General features: G+C 65.0%; 1 protein-coding gene and 1 long non-coding RNA gene across 7 annotated transcripts; one reads left to right on the top strand and one right to left on the bottom strand.

The window, feature by feature from the left end:
• Positions 1-879: 879 nt before the first annotated feature.
• MMEL1 (membrane metalloendopeptidase like 1) lies at positions 880-22,087 on the bottom strand. 6 transcript variants are annotated; one of them, XM_037147002.2, is made up of 23 exons: positions 21,819-22,087; positions 14,134-14,211; positions 13,448-13,504; positions 12,914-13,075; positions 12,647-12,727; positions 11,483-11,578; positions 10,936-11,054; positions 10,350-10,415; positions 9,644-9,778; positions 9,461-9,550; positions 7,674-7,810; positions 7,249-7,342; positions 5,772-5,900; positions 5,217-5,315; positions 4,717-4,800; positions 4,198-4,301; positions 3,897-3,955; positions 3,346-3,465; positions 2,400-2,533; positions 2,240-2,305; positions 1,780-1,875; positions 1,348-1,424; positions 880-1,266 (listed from the first exon to the last, which is right to left on the bottom strand). In XM_037147002.2, exons 1-23 carry the CDS (start codon positions 21,970-21,972, stop codon positions 1,167-1,169), a joined length of 2,337 nt encoding a protein of 778 aa, XP_037002897.2. In that variant the 5' UTR covers positions 21,973-22,087; the 3' UTR covers positions 880-1,166. The 6 variants fall into 6 exon arrangements, with proteins under 6 accessions (XP_037002897.2, XP_037002892.2, XP_037002893.2 ...); XM_037146997.2 differs by having other exon boundaries at positions 1,354-1,424; positions 21,819-22,002; XM_037146998.2 differs by lacking the exon at positions 2,240-2,305 and having other exon boundaries at positions 21,819-22,002.
• On the top strand, positions 10,992-14,297 carry LOC128626663 (uncharacterized). The gene is made up of 3 exons (XR_008390683.1): positions 10,992-11,619; positions 11,936-11,980; positions 12,945-14,297. It is a non-coding gene; the product is annotated as an uncharacterized LOC128626663 (long non-coding RNA).
• Positions 22,088-23,158: the final 1,071 nt, after the last annotated feature.

The raw sequence follows: 23,158 nt of genomic DNA, 5'->3' as shown, positions 1-23,158 counted from the left end.
CACCCCACGGGAGCCCGGCCTGGAGGGGTCGGGCCGGTCCTTGTGTCTGGTGGGAGCCCGTGGTTTCTTGGGAGAAGGTGGTCTCCGTCCCTACTGGGTTTGGGGGGACGGTCGGAGACGTGGACGGAACGAGCTGGCCTGCCTGCAAGAACCTCGCTGTGACAACCGTCACTTGCCCCTGCCAGGGGTAGATGGTGGGGCGGTTTCAGCCCACTTGGTACTCCCCCCCCCACCCCCGCGCCTACCCTAAGGGGCAGGATGGCACTTCCCACTCATAGGTGCGCGGCCCAACTCCCAGGCCCCCCTCCTCCACTGTCCTCTGGTCAGAGTGGGTCCGGACGACCTTCTCAGTCTCCCCGCTGTGTACCCCTGGTCCGGGCCTCGATGACCACAGTGGCCTCCTGGGGGCTTCTCTACCTGCCCTGCCCGCTCCCTGTAGGGCCCAGTCCTTCCCCCGCCCCTCCCCCTCCCCCTCAGTGGTCATTAAAAGCTTGGGACAGGCGAGGATGCCTGCTGGCAGCCCGGTCACTCTGCTGGCTCCCAGGTCCACAGACCCCAAACCCAGCTCCAGGCTGTGGCTCCGGGGTCCCCTCCGCCCCCTGTGACCTCAGCTTCTTCCTGTTAGTAGCTCTCCTGCCTGCGTGGTTCCTGAGGGCCAAGGGCCACCATTTGGGGACATCCTTACCACTGCTGTGACCCCTGCACGAAGACCTAGGGTGGGGGTGCTTGTCCGGAGCGCCCCTCCCTCCCCAGAGCACCTGCTGTTTCCTCCGCCGGTTGAGGCAGAACCAGATGCGGTGGGCGGACAGAGCCAGCGCCCGCCCGCCCTCCCGACTCGGTCGCCCGCCCCTGCCCGGCCTGGAAGGACGAGGCAGAGGCTTCTTTGAAGCGTTTACTCAGCTCAGGTCTGAAGCTCGAGGACTTTTGGTGACGATGTGTGTTCAGTGGGAGTTAAATCCACGTGCAGCGCTGAGAGGGGGTGGCCCGTGCTCTCGCTGCAGCTGGGCGAGGGGCTGGGCTCCCTCACCTCTGGGTGTCTGGGGTGGGACCTCTGCTCCAGGCCCCACATGGGGCGCAGGCAGGTCCCCACCGGCCGCACAGTCTCGGGGCGGCGGGGGTGCCTAGGACCGCGGGTGGGCGAGGGCCAGGCTGCAGCTTGGCCTTGGCTACCAGACACGGCACCGCACCAGGGGGTGCATGGGGGTGCCGCGGGCACAGTGGAACGCGTTGGCGAAGGCGGCCAGGTTCTGCAGGGAGCCCAGCACCCTGCGGGCAGAGGGAGGGCTGAGGTTGCCGCCACCTGGAGGCGTGGAGGCTCAGGGCTGCGAGGGCGTGGGGACCGCTTGCCTGTACTTTAGGGGGCTGTGGACATCAGTCTTGATGGACTGGACCGCGAACTCCGGCCGGTAGGACCCGCACCACACCTGCGAGCACAGGAGGGACATGGCTTCCGGACTGCGGGAGAGGAGCAAGGGGCTGGGCTTCGGAGGAAGGGCTGCAGAGACCTCAGCAGGTGGGGACCTGGCCCGGAGGGCGGGGAGGGGGCAGTGGGCGGACACTGGAAGCCAGAGGTTCCCTCCCTGTCCTTCCTGGCCGCCTCTCATCTCTCCTTGCCTTCGGTCTCCCTCCCAGCCTTTCCCTTCTGGAAGCCTCCCGGGTCAGCTAGTTCCGGTTCTGCCTGGCTCGCCCGCCCACGGTGTCCCCCACCATGGGTGACTCCAGAGACAGGAGAGGGAGGCCACTTTGGGGGCAGGTGAGAAGGGGCTTCACGGCTCCTGCCTGGGCGTAGCTGATGAAGAAGATCTGCTCGAAGGTCAGCTCCAGTCCTGGTAGCTGCTGGTCCCTGCCGCCTTCCTCTCTCCACTTCAGGTAGGCCTGTGGGCAGCGGCCGGGGCTGGGCACTGACCGGGGGCCGGGCCCGAGCTCGCCCCCTCGCCAGTGCTCTGCTGCCTGGCCAGGGTGAAGGTCTGGCTCCGAGGCCTGTCCCGGTGTGAGCCCTGCCTCTGCCGCTCAGGGGCCTTTGAGCACCCCAGGGAGGGTGCCCGCACCTTAATCACTCGGTGGCCAGCCGGTTGCTTGCACAGGCTGAGCTCCCTGGAGGCCCCCTGCCCAGGCGCCCCCTGCAGGGTGCCACCTGGAATGGGCTCCTGACGCCCACAGGGCGTGAGGATGCACCTGGGCTCGAGCAGGGGGGAGTCCCTGTCGGTCTGAGGGCTCCGTCCCCACCTCCTGGACCCACCTTGTACGCCTGCCGCACCCCTCCGTTGTCAGCGATGTTCTCCCCAAGGGTGCTGAACCCGTTCACCTGCACGCGGCAGACAGGACGGCGGGCAGTGGCCGGGCTACCCGGGCCTCCCCGCTCCTCCGCGGCGCAGCTGCGCCCCTGGCGGCCGACTCACGTTCTGCTGCTCCGCCAGGTCCCAGGAGTAGTTCCCGTACTGGTAGACCATGCACTCCGACCGCGTCTGGAAGCGCTGCGCTGAGAAGTTACTCCACCAGTCCAGCATGTTGCCGTTCTTGTCGAAGTTCCGGCCTGGGGGCGGGGCACGGTGGGCTGAGCGCGCGGCCCTGCCGCTGCAGCCTGGGCCGCTCCTGCGTGCCCGCCAGAGGCCCCGGCGTCTGAGCTCATGTTTGTGAGCAGAGGAAGCAGAGGATGGGCCCAAAGGGCACGGGCCTGCTCCAAGGGGTCAGCGCGTGGTCCCGGGACAAGGGCTCAGGCCCAGGGAGAGATAGGCTTCGGAGGTCTTCCACGCTGCCCTCGAGGTTAGGGGGTGGGGTCTCAGGTCCCGGGGCCAAGAGGTGCGGGAGGCATGGTCCCGGGACTCGGGGCTGCCCTAGTAAGGTGCCATGGTCAAGCTGTCCTGGCAACCAGCCTCTCTGGGCTGCAGCTGTAGCCCCGCTGCCTGGTGACAGGCCACTAGAACCAGGCAGGGTGGCGCCACCCAGAGGAAGGAGGTCAGAATGGAGGCTGCTGGCTGCCCTGGACTGGCCTTGGGCTGGCTGGCTGCGTCCTGGGCCAGAACTGGGAGCTACAGCACACCCTGGGCGGTGTCGCCCGTGGTTCACAGGCCCAGGGAAGGGCGGTAAATGCGGCGGGTCAGGCCCTCCACCCTCTGCCCCCAGCCAGGAGCCGAGCCTGCCACTCCAGACCCCTCTGCCACCGAAGCTCCCCTGGGGGGGCGCCTGGCAAGGCCCTTTTAGTCCTTGGTTCCCGCCTGGCCACAAAGGGGATGGGTGGTCAGCCTCCTGCCGGGATCCCAAGGCACAGTCCCCTTCCAGACCTGTTACTCTGTGGAGCGGCTGCGGGACTGGAGCTGCGGCTCTGACCCCACCGCAGCCCCTTACCGTTGTCGTCGAAGCCGTGGGTGATCTCGTGCCCGATCACCATCCCAATTCCCCCGAAGTTCAAGGCCTGCGGCTGCTCCTTGCTGAAGAAGGGGGGCTGCAGGATCCCCGCGGGGAACACTGCCATGGTGGATGTGGTGGGGGAGGGGCAGGGACAGAGAAGGGCCTGTGAGTGGGCACACCCCCCGTGTGCCCGGACCTCTGGGGTCCTGTCGCCTAATCCTGCAGCCTGGGAGGTAGAGGTCCTGACACATGCCCACTGCACAGATGAGAACGCTGAGGCCCAGAGCCCAAGGACAGCGCCAGGGTGTGTCAGGTTCAGGACCCAGGTCCAGGTGCCCCACACCCTTTTTCTGCTGCCCTGTCCTCTGAAACCCTCCCCTCCCCGAACGTCCACATGGGGGACAGTGTGAGGTTCCTACAGGTGGGACAGATGGCTCCTTCTCGCCTTCAGAGATTGGGCAGGGGTGCCCCCAGGAGGAAGGGTCAGGCCCTTGAGGCTCATCTCTGGCATCAGAGGGACGGGGGTGGGGGGTGGGTTGGGGTCCTACCGATCTGGTTCCGGTTTGGAGAGTAGAACGCGTTGACCACGGCAGCCCCAATGATCCAGCTGGGAGAAGTGAGCTGGTCACTTGCAGCCCTCACCCCCAGCGGCCCTCCCTCTGGGCCACCCCTGGGCTGGCCAGAGCCCACCCCTGAGGGCCCAGGCCACAGCAGCACGCACTCACTGTGGACGGCTGGGGCCTGGCTAGTCCAGACATCTGATACCTCCCTCAGCCCAGCGCCTGAAAGCAGGGGTGGCCCTGAGTCGGTGTCCCACCCTGCCCCCCGCCCCATGCCGTCCCCACTCACAGGTTCTGATCCACTTTCTTCCGCAGCTTCTTGAGGCTCCGCTGGGCACCAGCCTTGAGGTTCTGCAGGCCATTCTCAAAGTAGCGGTGCTCTGAAAAGTCCAGCTGTGGGCGGGCGGGGCGTCACTGCGGGCCAGCGGACCGGGGGTGGGGTATCGGGGGGCGGGGAGTCAGGGGTGCAGGGGACAGGTCGTGGGGCGTGCAGGGTGGTCAGGTGTGTGGTCTACAGAATCCGGGTGCAGAGGGATGACAGGGGTGGGGTGGGCACCCCTGGCTCTATAAACTGACGTGTCTCTAAGCAAGCCCCTTCGTCCCTGGGGCCTCAGTTGTCCCTTCTCTAACAGGGTACAGTTGCAGCTGCCCCCTGGGGAGGCAGCTAATTATTGACAGAGCCGCCCCTTCCCACCCCTGGTAATCAAGGGCCTGTGGACCACAGGGTGGGTCCATGGGCAGATGGGGCTGAGCCAGGAGACGGGGGGCGGGGGGGGCTTTTGAGGGACCCCTGGCTTGGGCCACGCACCTTGGAATACTCCTCATCCAGGCGTCTGTTCCTTTTGTCCAGAATGTAGTTGGGGTATCCAATCTGCACCCTGATGCTCATGGCCTGGCAAAGAGGGGGGCCATGTCTGCCCACGGTGGGCGTCCTGGCTCCGCCCTGGCTGTGTGCGGGAGGGACAAGGGCCTGGTCCCTGCCCCATAGACTGTGGGCAGGGTTAACGGAGCCGGACCTCGGACAGGCTGGGCCCAGGCCCAGCTTTGAGCCCAGCAGCTGGCGGGGGGTCTGATGGGGCTGGGGCTGGGGCTGGGGCAGAGCGGCTTCCAGTGGGTGGCCTGGCTCCCTGAGGTCTTGGTCTCCTCACCTGCTTTCGGGGTGCTGGGGGGTCTCCCAGGCTCTGCCCACAGGCCCCCTGCGCTGGCCGTGCAGTGAGCACCCCGGGGACGGCCGCCTGGCCCGCCCTGCGGCACCCCCCTCCTGTCTGCCAGCAAGCCCTGACCTCTGCCTTCCGGCCTGCTGCCCACCTTCTCCTGGGCCTTCTGCTTGGTGGCCTTGTCCATCCAGCTCAGCTCATCCAGGGTCTCCACAAATGCTTCCCGCACCTTGTCCACCAGCTCTCTGACCTGGGGGAGTATGGCCCGTGGCTCGGCTGACCGGCCCGGGGCCGCTGCAGGGCTCTGGCCCAAAGCCCGGCCCAGGCTGCCGTCTGCTCCGTGGTGGTGTGGGGGGTGACCTTCCTGGGACAGGGTCCCTTCTGCTGTACTTTGTCCCAGGGGTGCCTAGGGCCCCTCACCCCTAGACACACGGAACCCTTTCCCAGGCAGCCTGTGGGGTCAAGGCCTGGCTGAGGGCCACAAGCCCCTGACAGGCACGGCCCTCCTGGCCTCCCCCTGCAGACACCAGGGCAAACGTTACTCCCCCCCACCCCCAACACACCCGGGCTGCTGGCGAGGAGGAGCACACTGGGCCCCCTCAGCGAGAACACTGAGTCACAGTGCCCCCTGGTGGCGACGTGCCCTGCCCGCCTCAGCCCCACAGGGCACTGGGTCCCTGACCACAGCTGGGTGCCGGGCACCCACCGCCTCCTTGCTGTCTTGGGAGAAGGCCTCCTTGACGTAGAGGGAGCCCACGGCGCTCTCCATGTTGCTGTTGACGTAGCTGACGCACTCCCGCCAGCGCGCCTCCTCCTTGGTCTTGCCGTACAGCGCCTGGCAGCCGATCATTCATTCATTCACTACTTCACTCGTTCATTCCACTGCCTCTGCTAACATTCGCTTCCCTGTGCTTGGCTTTGGGGTGCCCAGGGTCGGTGGACGTTGGGTGAACTCAGGGGCTCCCCTTGAATGTTGGGCACAGGTGCAGGGAGGGCGGGCTGTGCAGGTTGTGGGGGGGCTCCAACCCAGGCAGGGAGTTGCAGGATGGGCGGACCTCCCCGGCCCCAAGCTCCTCACCCCCGTCCCTGCCACCCTGGCCAGGCTGTGCGGCCGGACTCTGCCTGGCAGGACGGCAGCCCCAGCCCCAGGCTGGCAAGACTCCAGGCTGGTCCTGGGGACCATGCTTGCTCAGCTACCAGCTCTTCCGTCTTTCTTATCACCCAAGTGGTAACAAGGACATCTGCCCATCTGTCCCCAGGGGCGCGGGGCATGAGGTGGAAACACGTCTCCTTCAGATTCCTGGCCCCGATCTCGGCAGGCCCAGAGTTCTGAGCGGCATCTGCCCCACTTGCCGGGACTGTGGGGTTTTCTGCCCCCAAAGAAGCCAGTGCGACCCTTTCTGCCTCCTCAGAGCTCGAGGCTCGGCTCCAGCCCTCCTGCCCGGCTGGTCTCCAGCCCAACAAGCCCAGGCAAGGGTGCAGACGGGACCCGACCTGCGTGTCCCTGTGGCAGCGGAGGGCTCCACCCCACCCATCACTCTGCAGAGAACAGCGGAGTAGTCCCGAAAACTCCTGGGTCCCTCCTGCCCCGTGCCAGTTTGGACACCTCACTGTCTGTCCTCAGGACTTGTCTGAAGCCTTGTACACCTGAGTGACGCTGCCGCCTCCACTCTGACCCCACCTCCCCCAAGTCATTGTCTCAGAACAGCCGCCATGGCCACAGGGCCCCTGCGGCTCCCCTGCCTCTAACCTCCCCCCGCAGCCTGAGCGACCACACGCAGGAGGCCTCAGCCCGTAGACCTGGGCTCTGCCTGGGCCCAGAGGGAAGCTCCGCCTCCCTCCCCAACCTCGTGTCCTGCCCCAGAGGGCCGGGGCGCCCCGCCACCACCTTCCACCCCCTGGGACTCTGCCCTGTCTCTCCATTCTTAGCTCTTCTGTGCCCTGAGGTCTCCAGTCTCCCCTCTGAGGAGAGCCCGCCCTGCCCTCGGGTCAGACTCCTGGGTTCCCAGACGGCAAACCTCCAGCTTGCTCACTGCCCCGGTCCCGCTGCCCCAGGTGGGCGGGCGCCTCCCCGGCCTCCTCCCGGGATCTGACCCCGCGACCTCGGCCCCAGCAGGTGCTCAGTGCCATAAACCGCCTGCGGGAGTGGCGGGTGGGCAGCCGTTGGTGCGGGGTCTCCGCACCTTGCGGTAGTTGGCCCGTGCGTTCTTGTACCGCTGGCTCAGGCTGCTGATTCGGTCCAGCACCAGGCGCCAGACCAGGTAGTTCTGCATGGTCCTGTGGGCGGGGGCAGAGGGCGGGCAGGTCGCGGGGGTGGTCTTTGCCCACAGAGGGCTGGGGCTTATGGGCCCTTGGTCAGCGGGTTCTGCCCGAAACAGGGAATTCAGGGTGGTGGGGAGACCTCTAGAACACCCCCCAGGCACTCGAGGAGGGGCTCACATCTCTAATGTGAGAATCCACTGGCCGGTAACCTCCCCCCGCCCTTGTGCCCCATTCCTCAAGGCTCTGTGTGTGGGACACACTCCTGAGAGGGGGAGCTGTGGGGGAGGGGACAGGGCAGGGGCACAGATGGGGAGCCCTCATCTGTGGGGCCTTCCCCGGGCTTCACCTGGCTGAGAAGGCATCGATGATGTCTTCCAGGTTCTGCAGGTAGGGGGCGCCGTAGACCACCACCTCTTCATCTGGGAGCAGCTTGATCTTGACTGAGGACAGCACGGATTGTATGAACAGGGTCCAGTTAAACCCCTGCGGGGCAGAGCGGCAGAGCTGGGCACCGCGCCCGGCCCCCAGGCCCCCGGCCCCCACCACAGAACAGCCAGGAAGTCGGGGAAGGCACAGACACTCGGAGTCGGGACAAGGGTGGGCGCGTCACTGCAGAGCCCGCGGACTGTGGAAGGGAAGAAACTGTGCCTGTGCCATCGCGTTTTTTGGAAACCTGAGTGCGATTGAAAGAGCCCCAGAAAATCACAGCCTAGCAAAAGCGACTAAAGAAGAAAGGGAAAATATAAGTGTGTCATAGGCAGTAAACCAATGGCGCCTGGACCTTTGGCACTGGGCTGGGCGTCCCAGCCCGTTCAATAAGACGAGACACGGCGAAGTCGGGGTGGGGGGGGCTCGAAAGGGGAGGAACAAGACTTTTCACCGAGGGCGGGATTTCGGGTGCACGAAACGTGCCCTCGGAAGGGCCCACAAGGCGTTGGAGCCAATGCGTGTGCCAAGCCGAGCAAAACCGCCACACACATCACTGGTGTTTCTGGGTGTCAGCCGCGAGGCAGCCACATCACCCAGCGACACTCCTCACGGCAGCGTGAGAACCACAGGGACGAATCTCGTGAAAGAGGTGGAAGGCCCTGCACTGGAAAACTCTGCAACGCACGGAGAGAAGGAGCAGACACATAGAAACGTCCATTAGGTCCACGGGCCGGAAGCCTCCCCCAAACCGATTCTGAGCCTCAAAGCAGCCGCCTGTCAAACCTCCACGGGCCTCTCGGGGGCTGGCGGCTGACCGCGAGTTTTGTGAGAAAGGGCCCGAGGCCAAGAGCAACCCAGAGGACTCGGAAGGACCAGGCAGCTGGACGCGCTGGGTCCGACAGAGAATTATCCGAATTATCCGTGTGGCGCGGGCCGTGGTGGCCGGCGCGTGGCGGACAAAGGCCCCTGGCCATCGGCACGGAAGGAAATGATTTCTACGCTGCTTTCCGTAAAAAATAAACTCAGGGCTGACTGTAGACCTGAGCCACCCTGGCGGGTGGGGGACAAAGATTTCTCAAGCAAAACAGCAAGAACACCAGCCGTGAAGAACAGGGGGATCTGTCTTTGATAAGTCAATTCATTGGACTGTTTGAAACCTCTGGCCGGGGGAGTGTCCCAGCCTCCTCCCTCCGATTCCGGTTCTGTCCCAGCCCACGCCCTCCGCACTCTGGCCTGGCAGCAGCTGGCAGTGACTGGAATGGCACGTCTTCCCCTAAGTCTGCAGAAGGAGCCCCTCCCGGCCTCAGCCCCTGGAGAGGGCAGGGCCCACGCGGTGGTCGGGCGTGGGCCCCTCAGGGGCGGGCAGAGCTCCGGGTGGGCAGAGCCCTGCTGGGAGTCAGAAGGGGACTGTGGGGGGGGGTCTCCCCAGCCCGGTCAAGGCAGCAAACCCTCGCAGCCTGTGTCCTGCTGGGAAAAAGGGTCGGCACAGCAGCCGCCCCAGGGGTGGAGTGGCTCCCGCTTCCGACGGCCTGGCTGACGCCTGCTGGCCTGTGGGGAAATGTCCCTGTGTGGATGACCAGTCACAGGGCCCCGCTCAGGGTCAGGAGCATTTCTGAGGCTTAAATGCGAGAGGCAGGAAACAGGGGGGCCTGGGGCCGGGTCTGGGCCCCGCTCCTGCCAGGGCCAGGCACCACGCGGCCGCACCTTCAGGGGGAACTTGTCCTGGAGCTCCCGCACCTCCATCCGGTTGTACAGGGCGGTGACGTCGTGCCTCTCTTCCTGGGGGGCTGTGGCCTGCACGGGGCAGGGGCAGGCGGTGACATGGGGGGACGGCCAGGGTCCAGGCGTGGGCCCCCTCCCCGTGCTCCCCCAGGGGCCGGGCCTCACGTTCGCCAGCCGCGTCTCCAGCTCCAGCACCTGCGCCATGTCCGCCTGCACCAGGTGGCCGTCCTCAGGGAGGCCCGCGTCCTTCCGCAGCATGGCGGCCACCAACGCCATGAACTGCAGGTAGGCTTCGCGCACCTGGGCCGAAGGACGCAAGGGGGTCGGGTGGCCCGGGCCACCTTGGTCCCCATGCGGCTCTCTGTGGGGCAGGGGTGGGCCTCTGACACCGAGCAGGCTCCAGGATGCTCGTCGGCCAGGGGGCCGCGGTGGCACGGAGGGGCCCTGCCAACTGTCACGCCCTCCCAGGCCAGGTCCTCCGCTGTCGCCCACACTCCCGACAGGCCTGCCCACAGGTGGTCATGCCTGCTTCCTAGACCCAGTGGCTGCTCCCAGACAGCTCGGGGCTGAACGCCTCATGGCCCCCCTCCCAGCTGCGCCCGTCCCGAGCTTCCGCACCACCGGAGGCCCACGCTGTGGGGCTGCCGGGCTGAGCTTATCCCCAAGGCTTGGGGAGACTCCCGACCATGGTGGCAAAGCTCGTCCCCAGCCCACAGCTCCAGCCTCCACCTGTGCACGTGCTCACGAAGGCTGGTTCTGGGGACAAGGGCCAAGAAGGTATGCAGGGGAGCTGGGCCCCCTGTGGGCCCTGAAGTGACAGCCAGAGGGGCTGGCAGGAAGGGGCCAGGGCGTGGGGCGGGGCCCGGCTCACCTTCTCGTTGCTGCCCTTCTGTATGTAGTAGTCTCGGGACGGCATGCCCAGGGTGGGCTGGTCTATCTGGAGGCCCAGAGGGTGTGAGCTGGGGCCGGGCGCCGGGGGTCCCCGCAGGCTGGCAGAACACTCTCCCTCCCCCATGACCCAGAAGCGGGGTGCTGCTGGGGGCGTGCAGGCACCCTGCTGCCCAGGCTCTGCTCGGTGAGGGACTGGCAGAGGGCCCCAGGGGCTGGACTGCAGAGTGGGCGGAGGGCGTGTGTGCCAGCCGCCCTCACCCTCCCACGGGTCTCTCCGGCCTTGTGGTCCAGGCCGCAGGGGCTCTCTGAGGTCAGGCTTGCAGCCCGGGAGCCAAAGGACTAAACAGCCTGTCCTGAGGACCCGCCTAGCACATGGGCCTGGGATCGGGACTCGGGCCACCGGTCCCCCAGACTCTGACCTGGACCAGAGCAGGGCCCTCGGAACACACCCCGGGCTCATGTGCTGCTCGGGCCACAGCCCTGACCGCCCCCCACTGTGCTGTGAGAGCCCCCGCCAGGTTCGGGCACCTGCCCCCCGGCTCCACCCCCCTCCACGAGGCTCGTACGTAGATGATGTGTCGGCTGGAGTTCTGGTCGTCACTCCAGATGAAGAGGTCGATGAGGATGCGCTTGTTGAACTGTGAGTTCATCGTGGCCAGCTGCCGCTCCAGCTCCCAGCCGGGGCCTGGGGAGTCAGTGCCCCGTACTGGAGACCCCCGGCCTGCGGGGTCCCAGCCCAGCTGCTCGGTGCAGAGTGGACCCTGGCCCCCTAAGTCGAGACCTTGGGGTGCAGGGTACACCTGCATGGCTCACGTGTGGGCCTGTGGGCTGGGGATGTGGGGGATACGCTTCCTCACGGGGCACCCCAGGCCCCGGGAGTAGCAGTGAGTGTCTGGGTGCGCCCTGGGCCTTCCCCCAGAGCCGGGAGCCCTGGGTCCCTGGGCCTGGGTCTGGGAGACCAGCCATTCCCAGGGGTCTTCTGAGCTGGAGGGGACAGCCCCAGGGAGCCTGCCCGCTGCTGGTGCAGAGTCCCCAGCCCGGGCCTGGAAGGCCTCCGCCCCGCGGGGCCCCAGGGTGCCTTGCCTGTGTGAGCTGCCCCGGCCCTGGCCTCACCTACAGCATCGGTCCACCTGTCCGTGGCCACCGGCCAGCCTCCCACTGCCTCCAAGACGTCCAGCAGCGGCTGAGAGTCTCGCTTCTCTATGACGCCTGGGCGAGGAAGGAGTGAGCGGTCACTCGCCCGGACACCGGTGGGTGCGACGCCGTGGCCACACAGACCCCAGGGGACGCTGCACGGCCGGTGCTGAGCCTGCCCCTCCCTCCAGGAAGGGCCCGGAAACAGGGGAGGCGGGATGAAGATGTGAAAGGGGTGCAGGGGCCCCCAGACAGGGAGGCCGGGAGGGGAGGCCAGACCCGGGAGCTGCAAACCGGCCAGTGGTGGTGGGCGAGCCAGTCTGAGGGGGGCCCGCACCCAGGGGGTCCCTGGGTGCTCGTGAGGGGAGGGGCCCTGCCCGGGGTAGGCGGAGCAGGCCGGACTGGTAGTAAAGTGCCACTTCTCCCGGACAGCAAGGAGCTGGCGGGAAGCTTGGGACAACGTGGCCCGGAGACAAGGTGAAGGTGGGGACCAGCATGTGGGGACAAAGGGGACGCCCACGTGGAAACGCCAGGGTGTTGGGTGGGTGGCGGGGGAGCTCGTGGGAAGAAGGGCCTGGGCCACTGGGGGTCCTGATACCCGCAGCACGGCCCCTGCAGGGTGGGTCAGGGGCACCCTGGGCTCTGGCCCTGTTGGAAGCCTGGACAGAACTCAGGGAGCAGCGCGTGACCAGCGGGGGCCCCCCCGTGGGATGGCTGCCTGAGGCGACAGACTGGCTCCCTGGCCGAGCCTGGGGTTTGCACAGGCAGCCTGGCCGCTGTCCTTCTGCACTCTGCCTCAGGCCAGGAATCCCCTGCGGGAGGGAGCTCGGGATGTCCCCTTCCTGGCGGGGACTGTTTAGGCCTGAGGAACAGACCCTCAGCTTCCATGGCCACGGGAGGTGAGCCTGGGCCTGTGCAAGCAGGGGGCTCAAGGAAGCACCCCCACACAGCTGGGGACCCAGTGAGAAAGCAGCCCGCCTCCCAGGAGACCCCGGAACACGGCCGGCCCCGCACCCCAGGGCCATGGAGTGGGAAGCTGGCCGCCGGTGCCTCTGCCCACTGGCTGGGTCTGCGAGCCTCCGAGCAGGGGGCTCAGGAGACACAGGAAGGAGGCGCCCGGTGTGGGCGTCCTCGCCCACTCACTCTCGTCCATGCAGGAGCGGTACAGCGCCTTCGCCTTCCGCACGGCCGGCCGGTCCTTGGCGGAGGGACTCTCCAGCACCCCTGCGGGCCCAGAAGGAGGCTGGACAGAGGCTTGGGGGGTGTTGGGGGCCAGGTCGCAGGTCCTCACGCTCCCGCCACCCTCAGCGACAGGGGGTGCCTGTGCCCCCGCCGGCCCTTTACCCCAGGGACGGAGGCGGGCTCTATGGACCGCCCCCGAGGCCCCACCTTGACGGGGCGGGTGCCCACCTTTGAGGGTGACCTCCAGCTCGTCCCGCAGGGTGTCGAAGATGCTGTACCGGGAGTTGGTCTCCGGGACGACCTGGCGCCGCAGCCAACCCCCGCAGGCGTACTGGTAGAAGTCCTCACAGGGTGCCTTGGACGGGTCCATGTTCTGGAGGATCCTGGCAGCTGCTCGTCCCCGGGGTGGAGAGGAAGAGGGGAGACCAGCTGTGGGCCCCCGGTCCGAGGGGCACCCTCTCCGAGCCTCAGGGGGGTTGGACGCAGGGGGTTCGACTTCCAGAGCCACCTCACAGCACCCACATGGTCTTGACCCCCCTCGATGGCTCCCATCCCTCCGTTCCCTCCTCTTTCATTTTGGGGAGCCCGCATCCCAGGCAGAGCCCACTTCCTCCGCCCACCCCACCTCGGAGGCAGGGCCCGCCATCTGTCCCAATGGTGGTCTCCCTCCAGGGCTGTGCCCCTGGGCCTGCAGCCGGGCCAGAGTCACGGTCACTGGCAGCCGCAGGGCAGGGCGGGGCAGGGCTGAGGAAGGGCGCTCACCTGCTATCACACAGCCGGGGCTGGTGCAGATCTGGTCATCCTGGGACACTTTGATGGCTGGGGACAAGGAGCAGTGTGAGCCCTGGGGAGGCAGCGAGCAGGTGGGGTGCAGGCAGGGAGCCCGTAGGGTGGGGCGCTGTGTAGGGAGGGGGCCCGGCCTCCACACCACCTCCGGTCCCCGAGAATGGTCCGGCAGGGCACCCTGAGGACAAGTCCAGAGGGCAGCTGCCCGTCCTCCCTGGGTGGCTCGGGCCTGTGGCCTTGAGTGGGGGACGGTCTCCTTCTGGTGGACTCCCCACAGCTGCCCAGGCCCCAGGGCTGAAGCAGGTCATGATGCCTTCCTGCCTGTCTGCCCGGTCAGCTCTCCCCTGTCAGGGGTCAACTCCTCCAGGCAGCCTGCCTGGGCTGCCCGTCCTGCACACCTGGACCCCAAGATCCGACTCCCCTTTCCCCGTCCAGGTGGTTATATCACCATGTCCCTGCTGGCCCTCAGGGGCAGCTTGGGGACAGCTGACTCATGCTGGTCCCAGCACTGGGGGAGCATCCTGCCTCCTGCCACTGTCCTCCGTGTTCACGGGACTCTAGGCCCTCCCACTGCCCACACACCCTGGGCCTGTAGTGGACACGGCCGGGCCGTGGGCTCCCCACCCATCTGCCCAGGCGTGTCTGGGGGGGGGCGAGACTACCTCGGGGTTCTCGAGCTGCGGGGGTCTTCTCTTCCTGGGAGAAGCGCAGCCGGCTGAGAAGGAGCGGCAGCTGCTGCCCTGGGGAGAAACACAGCGCTCGCCCCGTCCCCCGGCCTCCTGCTCCCAGGCTGCCCGGGGAACGGACGCTCGGGAAGGTGCTGCCCTTCTCCTCAATGCCGGCCCCCTGGGGCGCTCCTGGGGCTCCCTGCACGGGGCCGCCGCGCTCGTCTGTCGTGAGGGCTCATCACCAGGGGCCCGGCACACAGGGGCCCCAGCAGAACTCATCTCTGAGTGGGAGGGGGACGAGGTGTGGGCAGGGCTGAAAATGCCGGGCCCTCGCCGGGTGGGCTTCTCCCTCTGCTCTTTTCATCTGCCCCTGGCCATGCACTCGTCCGAAAATCTCCCCTGTCCGCGCACCCATCCGAAGCTTGCTGGCGGCTGTCAGCCGGCCCGGAGCTGGGCCCCCGAGATCCTGTGGAGTCTGACCTGGGCCTGCCCTCAGGAAGCCTCAGCACTGCGGGAGGGAGACAGAGAGCTCCCTGCTCTGCGTGTGGGGGCAAACCTGACCTTCAGAGAGGACGGCCCACAGACCAGGCACAGACGCAGGGGTAACGGGCGTGGGTCCCGGCTGCCCCGCGGTGTCTGCCCCTCTCAGTGGTCCAGAGCACTAGATCGGGGCTGTCTCAGTGGGCGTCCCCCTCAGGGATAGAGGGACAGCCCTCCCGGGACAACAGGCCCTGGTGGCTGCTTTTATTCAACCAGTGGGAGGGGGAGGCGCCGACCCCGCCAGACGTGGAGTGGAGCTGGGGGCTGGGTGCCGCCCGCTGCAGCTGCAGGTGGACTGGCGAGAGGTCACCAGGTGGCTGTGGCCGGCGCCAGGGGCGGGACGGCGCCAGAAAGCTGGGAAGAACCTCGCACTGAGGGAGCGGGCAAATGTGACTGACCGATGCCCAGGAGAAAACCCCGGCAGCCCCGAGACGCGGTGAGCGGACGTCAAGAGTCATCGAACCAGCCGTTTGAAGTCCCCTGCTGATTCGGCGGAGGGTCCCCGAAGGACAGGTGGTGAGTTCGTCAGACAAACGGACACTGTAACACCTGCGTGTAAGTTTAGTATGGGAAGCGGAGGAGGTCCTTCCCAGTCAGCGGCGCACCGCACACGCATCCCGACACACCGCCAGAACCAGAGAGGTCAGTGCACGGCACCCACACGCTTGCGTCTCTGCCATCTGCCCCCGCCCCACGGCCCCAGCGCGGCCACGGTGGCCTCCGGGGGGGACCATCCCAGCCCGGGCTGAGTTTTCAGAGGACAGAGCGAGTTGCCTGGGGACGCAGTGGGTTCTGGAGGAGGCGTTTCCAGAAATGACTGAGACCCGAGAGTCGCGTCCCCTTAGCCTCGAATGACCTCAGAAGCTGGGCCCCTCCCTGTCTGCCTGTTCCCAGCAACAAATCTGAGTCCCCAGGGGAGACAGAGTGCGGACTTCCGGCCCCGTGTTCCCATTTCAGGTCTGTGCTTAAGGAAAAGAAGCGGACGCAGCGAAGCCCTTGGACGCACAAGCTGATGAAAGTGGAGCCTCCTCGCCCCCCCCACTGCTAAAGTGGGTGCCGCAGGAAACGCCGCAAACAGACCCCCCACGAGGGCGTTTTCCCCTCGTTGTCCCAGAAGGGGCAGCTCTCCTCAGTGCCCGATGGACGCACCCTCTGCCCTGTCTTCTTACATCTCTGCTTCAATGTGCAAATAACTTTGACATTCCCTCTGAAAATTTCGTTCTTTTCCAAAGGTGGACCTCGGTTGGGGTCATTTTATGTCTCCCCTTCCTATCTGTCTGTCTCTCTCAAAAACAAAAAAAAGCTGCAAAGGACCTTCCTGGCTGGAAACCACCCCTCGCCCGGAGAGCACAGAGTCACGGGCTGGTTGTCACGCAGGCGCGGGGGCGGGCGGGGGGGCTGTTTAGTGACCACGTGGCCAAGGAAACCTCCGGCCGAGAGCCCAGCTTCTCGCCGCCCCAGGCTGGCTGCCTCCCAGGCGCCTGCCGAGGCTAACACGTGTTCTCCAGAGGAAGCTTCCTCAGCCCCAGCGACCCAGGGCCCCCACCGCGAGCCAGCTGGAGCATGAATTTACAGTTATGAAAGGACCAGCGTCCACAAGTGAGAAATAACAGACAGCCTAGAACCCGGGAGTTCACGTTTGGGGGTTCTCTGACCCAGACCTGGGGAAGCGGGCAGCCGGGGCCCCGGATCGAGGCCCCTCTCTGCAGATCTCACCCATGTAATAGCACAGCTGTGATCAGTACGTTAAAGGGTTAATATGTGCGGATTCTCTGCTTCTGTGGAGGCGCAGGCCCCGGCTCCTCCTCCTCTTCCTCCTCCTCCTCCTCCTCCTTGCCGGGACTTCCTCTGGCAGGGGTCGGGTCGTGAACCCTCTCCCCCCAGGGACCGGGCGGAAGCCCATGGGTCTGAACGAGGGCCAGAGGTGCAGGGCCTCTTCCCAGGACCTTAGACAAACGTCACACTGAGACCTGCTCTCACTGGGGCCGGGGCAGGAAACCCAGGTGTTAGGCACAAAATTGGCGGGTGTGGAGATTAGGGCGGGGACGCCGAGAGGGCTCCACTCTGGGGCCTCGGCACGCAGGGTGTGACCCGGCGGAGACTGGGCCTGGGCGTCAGGGATCCCACTGGCCCGGCAAGAGCCTGGCACCAATAAGCCTCAGCAAAGCCCCAGTTGTGCAGGAACCCTCTCTGCGTCCCAGGCCCCCGGCTCTGCTGACGGCGAGGCTGCAGCAAGAGCCAGTGTGCAGACCGTGGGCACCTGGCCCACTTCTGTGAGTGTAAGGTCGCATTAGCCCATTGCCAGAGGAGGTGGACGTCTGTGGTGCCCTCGGGGTAGCGAGTAGCAAAAACGGACCCCAGATCAGCGAGCTCCTGGCTGGACTACTTCAACCCCTCACACGGACGGACGGACGGACAGAAGAGCAGGCCTGCCCATTCACGGCTGCAAACGATACTCTCCTCTCAGTTTCTGTTCTTCCTCTCCTACTGTCCAGCACAGTGACAATGTGTGGGACACGCAGGCATAGAAGCAAAGGAAAGCGACCCATCGTCACAGCAGAAACTAGTGGATAGCACTGAAGGCAGGCAAAGCCCAGGCGCCGATTGGCACCACCAGAGGACTTTGAAGAACCTGCGATTTGTCTGTCAGAGGCTCTCACGGAAAAGGTGGGTGGCCTGGATCAACGGGCAGGACGTTCCGGCAAAGAGACGGAAATGATGGGAGTCACACAGAAGCGTGGGCAACGAGAGGCACATGATTAGAGGTGAAGGATTCCTTAGACTGACCACAGCACTGGGGACAGCGGGGGAAAGCCAGTGAACTTGAGCGCTCGTCAGGGCCGAGCTCTTCAAACTGTTTCACGAGGAGTGAGAGAGTGAACAAAAACCGAAAAGCGCAGCCACGTCACGTGGGCCGACGCCAAAGCCTCCGACGGCCACGCAGGTGGAGCCCAGGAGGGGCGGAGAAAGGAGCAGAACCAATACTTAAAAAAAAAATTGCTGAAAAATTTTCAAAATTAGACATAATACCTGCCCCCAAACCCACGAACAGTGTAATTCCCAAAATACTCACACGCCGGAGACGCACCCCAGTCAACCTCCGTGAATCAGAGAGAAGAGAAAACCTTGAGGGCGTCAGCGAAGGAAGAGCCGCCCCGGAGGGGCAGACGGCAGACCCCCACCCAGAGCTGTGTGAGCCGATGGGGTGAGCCAGACGCGGTGGGGCGCAGGGCGTGGTCAACTGAGACTTCTACACCCGGGAAAGAACTCTTACAGTTCAGATCACATGGCAGGTTTTTCAGACACACCAAAGCTGGGGGAACTCATTTCTAGCACACTTTACCGTTAGTGTTAGAGGAAGAAAATGATGTCAGATGGGAATCCAAATTTTCATTAATAACGCAGAGCATTGGGAATGGTTTAAAAAAAAAAAAAGACGAGTGAATCTGGTGAGACTCACCCGATCTGGGGTTCGTGGGATGCTGGAGGGTAACTCGCACCTCCTTGCTTTTGTACAGACTCAAGTCCCACCCCGATCACAGCCGGACTCTCGCCACACGGAAGCTTCTCTTGTGTGCGGACAGAGTCCTTGGGTTACAGAGATGAGCAGGGTCTCAAGGATTTCGTTAAATGTCCTCTTCTGAGAAGAGAATATTGGAGGCGCCCCGGGGCCTGGGAGGCAGAGCTCTCCCCGGGTTCTGTTCGAGCTCGGAGGCCGCCGGGACCCTTCTGTGCGAGCGTGTGGCCTTGCGTGGGAGACAGCGGTTTGTGACCACCTGTCCACGTTGACAGCTGCTCCCTGCTGAACAAGTGTTTGGAGAAAAGATCAGAAGATGGGAAAAGATGTCGTCCTGAGTGGACTTGCATCTGGAGTAATTAGCAGCGGGTGCCTGGTGCCCCGGTTGTGGGCTGCGGCGTCCCCCAAAGGAGCATGTTTTCCAGGCAAGAGGTCCACCTCCGATGGGGACCAGACAGGCCCGTAATCAAGTAATCTGGCAGGAAGAAAACTCCTTAAACAAGGCAGCTCTTCAGGATAAGAAAGCCAAATAACAGGAGAGGAAAATGTAATCCGGCTGCTCTTCAGAGCTCAGTTGTGAAAAGCACTCCATGGAAGCTCAGCGAGCGAGGACTGTGGGTGTGTCCAAAGGCAGCGGAGCTCCTGCATCGGGGGGTGGGGCCCGGGGGGCTGCAGGAGGAGCGGGCCCCTCCTCCCATTCCCGACACAGAAGGGGAAACATGGCGAGCCAAGGTTAACATCCGATGTTTGGTGTGGGACCTGATCGTGAACAGTGCCGCGGACATTTTTCTATGTGCTTCTGATACACCCAATCATTGACTCTCCAGCGAGCCTCTAACATGGTGCCTGTTACATTCCGTTGTGCGGACAGGGAGACCTCCCCAGGCCACGAGCTGGAATGTGGGGCAGCGGGGGGCAGGGGGCTGGCCTGCCCAGCCAGACCGTCAGACTTAGGAGCCGAGGTGTTAGCCCCCACCTGATGCCTCCCATGACCTCACATGAGCATGGAAGGAGGGCTGGACGTCGAGGTTTGGAGCGCAGGGACACACTCCGGGTCAGGGGCCGGCGATGCTCTCCTGTGGCGGGCCAGGCAGTAAGTGCTGAAGGCTCGTGGGCCACACAGAGGGGGTCTTACCTGGTCTCCTAGCCCGGGCAGCACGAAGCACCCAGAGGCAACACCTACGTGAACGGTGCTGCTGTGTTCCAATAAAACTTTATTTACAAAACCAGGCAGCGGGCGTGGTTTCCCAGCCTCTGCACAAAAACAACAAATGTGGCTTGTGAGCAGACTTCCAGGGTGGGCAGGACTGTGGGCAAGAGGCGGTATTTCCCTGGGTAACTTTAATTAAAATAATTTCATTTTCCAAAAAGGTTTATCTGCAACTTTAAAAATAACAAATTTTAAACCAGCTAAGGTTTAAAAAGACCAGGGAGAGGCGAGTGGAAAACAGCAGAGCGGTCCAGCAGGGGGTGGGAGAAGAGGTTTATGAGCGGCCAGAACAGTCTGGCATCTCCCCGGAGATGCGGACAGACGGAACCTTCCAGTCACGGAGCAAGATGGCACCTGGCTACCGCTGTTGCAAGAGCTGCTACATCTAACGCTAAAGACTCAAAGTTTCAATAGAGCGACTGGAAGAAACAGCTGGGCAGCTGCTGATGCGCATTCGTGTCTTATATTCTGTCAGACGAAGGAGCATCGAAAGGAAAACAGAATTTGGGGTGGCAACAAGCAGCGTTAAGATAGAGTCAGAACAGAACTACACATATCAGAAGGCAGACTAATTTTAAATTTGTATTCACGTAAATAATGTAACCTCAGAGTAGGTAAGTCGACACTTAACTGCAAGGAAAATGGATAGTTCTCTAGTGCAACATTTTAACACACGAATCTCTCGACTATTAAAAGACTCAGAAAATGAAACAAGCAAACAGCAGATTTGATGCATCTGACACATGTGTTTATGTCCCTGCGGTTGGCTCTATTTCAGAAACTCACACCGGTGGCTTTTGCGCCCGACCTCGGGTTAGCCCTTCAGGGAGACCCAGCAGGTGGCAAAGCATCCATGTCCTGTAAACCCTGGTTTCTGACAACAAGGCAATTAAGGTAGAAACCAATTTAAAAGGGTAACTAAAAAAATCTCCATGCATTTGGAAATGAAAATAAGACATTTCTAAATAACTCATGAGTCAATAAAAAATTAGAGTGGAAATAAAACATGTAGAAATAGAGAATTACAAATGCGCAGAAACGCTTTCTCGAACCCAGGCTGGGCTGCGGTTGGCGGGGGGACTGGTTCCGGGGCTGCGGGCCTGGGGTCCCGATGGGGGAGCCCTGGCGGCACCCGCACTTGCATTTATGGGATGGCACGGAGGGGGAGGCAGGCCGGGTAGGGACAGTCCCCCTCCTTGATGTGGGCTTTGCTGCTCCTCACTACTGAGGGGAGGCCCGGTCCCCTGGCGCCCCACAGCCGGGGTGGGCGACCTCATCCTTGTTCCCTGGAGCCTCTAAGCCAGGTGTTGGCAGGTTGGGGGCCCCTGAGCAGCGGTGCTCTGGGGTTTGGCCTCCCCAGGGCTCTCTGTGCATCCAGCAACCCGCCCCCTCCCCCCCCACGCACCCAAGGAGATGGTGGTGCCGGGCCACCCTTGGAGGAGACCAAGGGGGGCCGGACCACAGCCACAGTGGGGCTTCTGGTTCTCAGGCCCAGCCTTGCCCGGGGTGGGCTCACCCTGGAATGGCCCACCACAAATGGTGCAGGCGGCGCTGTCTAGTGGGGAACATTCTAGCACAAAGGCTGTGGTGCCCACTGTTGAGAGGGATGAAGGCCTCTCCTGAGCCCGAGGGAGGAGCCCACAGCACCTGCCGGTGGTGCCTGCCTGGTGCACAGGCCCCCGAGGGTGCAGCAGGGGCCTGATGGGCTGCAGCTGCCCTGGTGCGTGCACCTGAGCGCCTGCCTGCCTTGCCCCCCAACTTGAGAGGGGGACAGTCCCTGCTCCTCAAGGCCTGGGAAGGGCCTGGGGAGGGGGCTGCAGGTGGGGGTCGCCCCTCCCATCTCTCTGGGACCCCAGCCTGGCACCCTCCCCCCACTTCCAACAACGCCGCCCGTCTGTCTGGGCAGCCATTGGCCCCTGCGACTGGGGCCTCCCTGGGGCACGGGGAGGAGGGGCCCAGAAGGTCCTTCCGCAGCGAGGCCACGGAGGCAGCAGGGGACGCTGCCGGTCCCGAGCTGGAGTTGGGGCTCCTGCTGCTGGGCCGGCCGGGAGCTGCGGTGGGCGGTGGGTGGCGCCGGGCAGGCATGGGGCCGCGGGAGAGGCGGGGACCTGGTCTGCGCATCTCGGGGTCCCGCAGAGGCCGGTGGGTTTGGAGCCTGTGGAGCCAGCCGCGCTCCAGCCCGCTCGGGGGCAGAGCCTTTCAGGAAGGCGCCCGGGCTCCCCGCAGGTCAGTGGCCCTTCGCTGGGGTCGCAGCGCAGCCCTGCAGCCCCGGTGCCCCGCGCAGACCTCTGCCTGGCCCACTGGAGGAGGCTGCTCCCCCGCCCTCGGCCCCCGGTGGGCAGCACGCACACCCTTCAGAGGGAAGCGGGGGGGGGCGGGGGGGGCGGGGCTGGAGAGGGTGCCCGTACTCACCTCTGCTCTGGGCATAGAGGAGGCCCAGGGCCACCAGGGCACCCGTCACCAGGAGCAGCAGGAGCAGCAGGCTCCCCTCCAGGAAGCTGGGGCGCTTCGGCCTGGACCTGCCCGCGATCTCCATCACCCCCACGGGGTGTTCGAGCTGCCCCATCGCTGAGTCTCTAGGCAAGAGCAGTGAGCAGCTGAGCAACCCCAAGGCCAAGGGAAGGGGCGGTGCCCACCCAGGGCAGGGGCAGCTCCGTGTGGAGTTTCCGAGGCCCTGCCTGCGGCTGGAGGGGCCTGATGCCGGCTGGGAGCAGGTGCCAGGGCTTTTCGGGGAGCTCGGCCCCTCTCTCCCTGGCCAAGTGCACACCCCAGCCTTCGCCCCCGTGCCGCAGGCTGGCTGCCCCCACCCTCCCGAGCTGGGGTCTCTGAGTGCCTGGGGCCCCGGGGTGGGGGGACGCCCAGCCTGCTGGCCCTGACGGCAGCCTGTTCCGTAGGTTGGCCTCCCCCAGCCCTGAGTCTGGCAGGGACTGGTCTGGGGACCCCCCGCCCCTTCGTGCTCACAGCGTGGGGTCCATGGGGCAGACCCAGGGGGCTGCCACAGAGAAACCAGCCAGGGGCCACGCACACCCACATGAGTGTGCGATGAGAGCGTGTGTGCTCTGCACACCTGTGTGGGCGTGCACACGTGTGGGCACATGTGTGTGTGCACCCCCTTTGCAGGGAGCGTCCGGTCGCCAACACCGAGGGCTGGCCTGCCCTCTGTCCCGACTCACGGGGCATCTCAGACGGACTCTCAGCCTCCTGGGTGTCCCCTGCCCGAGCGTGAGAGGAGGAGCCAGGCCTGCCGGTTCTCAGGACTCCGGACTCCCATCACCCCCCACGTGCCCCCTGCCGTCCTCCCCACCCAGACCCGCACACGGGCCCCCAGCGAGGCCTCCCTGGGATTCGGTGCAGCCGCAGCACCCCCGCACCCCAGGCTCATTCCTCTTTTACTGCCAGACCTCCACACCTTACTTCTGTTTCCACTTCCACCTGCCCCTTGAGGACGTCAGTGCCACGAGGCAGCGGCCGTCCCCCGGGGCCCCGCTGCCTCGGCATCAGGGAGCATCTCTGAACGGGCGGTGGGCCCGCTCCGGCCTTGGCCCGGGGTCTGAGGCTCTGGTCTCACCAGTGAGCGGGGGAGGGGCAGGCCGGGACGAGGGGTCCCTCCTTCACTGGGATGAGCCGCTTTGCCCACCCTGCTTGCTCCAGGGCAGTGAAAGCCTTCAAGCCGAGTGAGGGCTGGGGCAGCCGACAGCCAGACTTGCAGGCGGCCTCTCGAGGCTGCTGCAGCCGCAGACACGGGGGGCCCT

The sequence above is a fragment of the Artibeus jamaicensis genome, unplaced genomic scaffold (assembly GCF_021234435.1).
Source record: "Artibeus jamaicensis isolate MK-2021 breed Jamaican fruit bat unplaced genomic scaffold, CSHL_Jam_final scaffold_847, whole genome shotgun sequence".
Classification (NCBI taxonomy): domain Eukaryota; kingdom Metazoa; phylum Chordata; class Mammalia; order Chiroptera; family Phyllostomidae; genus Artibeus; species Artibeus jamaicensis.
The sequence above is the reverse complement of the archived record's forward strand: the minus strand, read 5'-3'. Positions and strand labels throughout refer to the sequence as shown.

What these genes read in the sequence shown, in the direction of transcription:
- MMEL1 (XM_037147002.2), bottom strand. Translation starts at nt 21,972, where the DNA reads ATGGGGCAGCTCGAACACCCCGTGGGGGTGATGGAGATCGCGGGCAGG. An exon ending in AGAAGGGCAGCAACGAGAAG is followed by an intron (nt 9,779 to 10,349) that starts GTGAGCCGGGCC and finishes CCTTCGGCCCAG; the next exon opens with GTGCGCGAAGCCTACCTGCA. An exon ending in AGCAGAAGGCCCAGGAGAAG is followed by an intron (nt 4,801 to 5,216) that starts GTGGGCAGCAGG and finishes CCTCTTTGCCAG; the next exon opens with GCCATGAGCATCAGGGTGCA.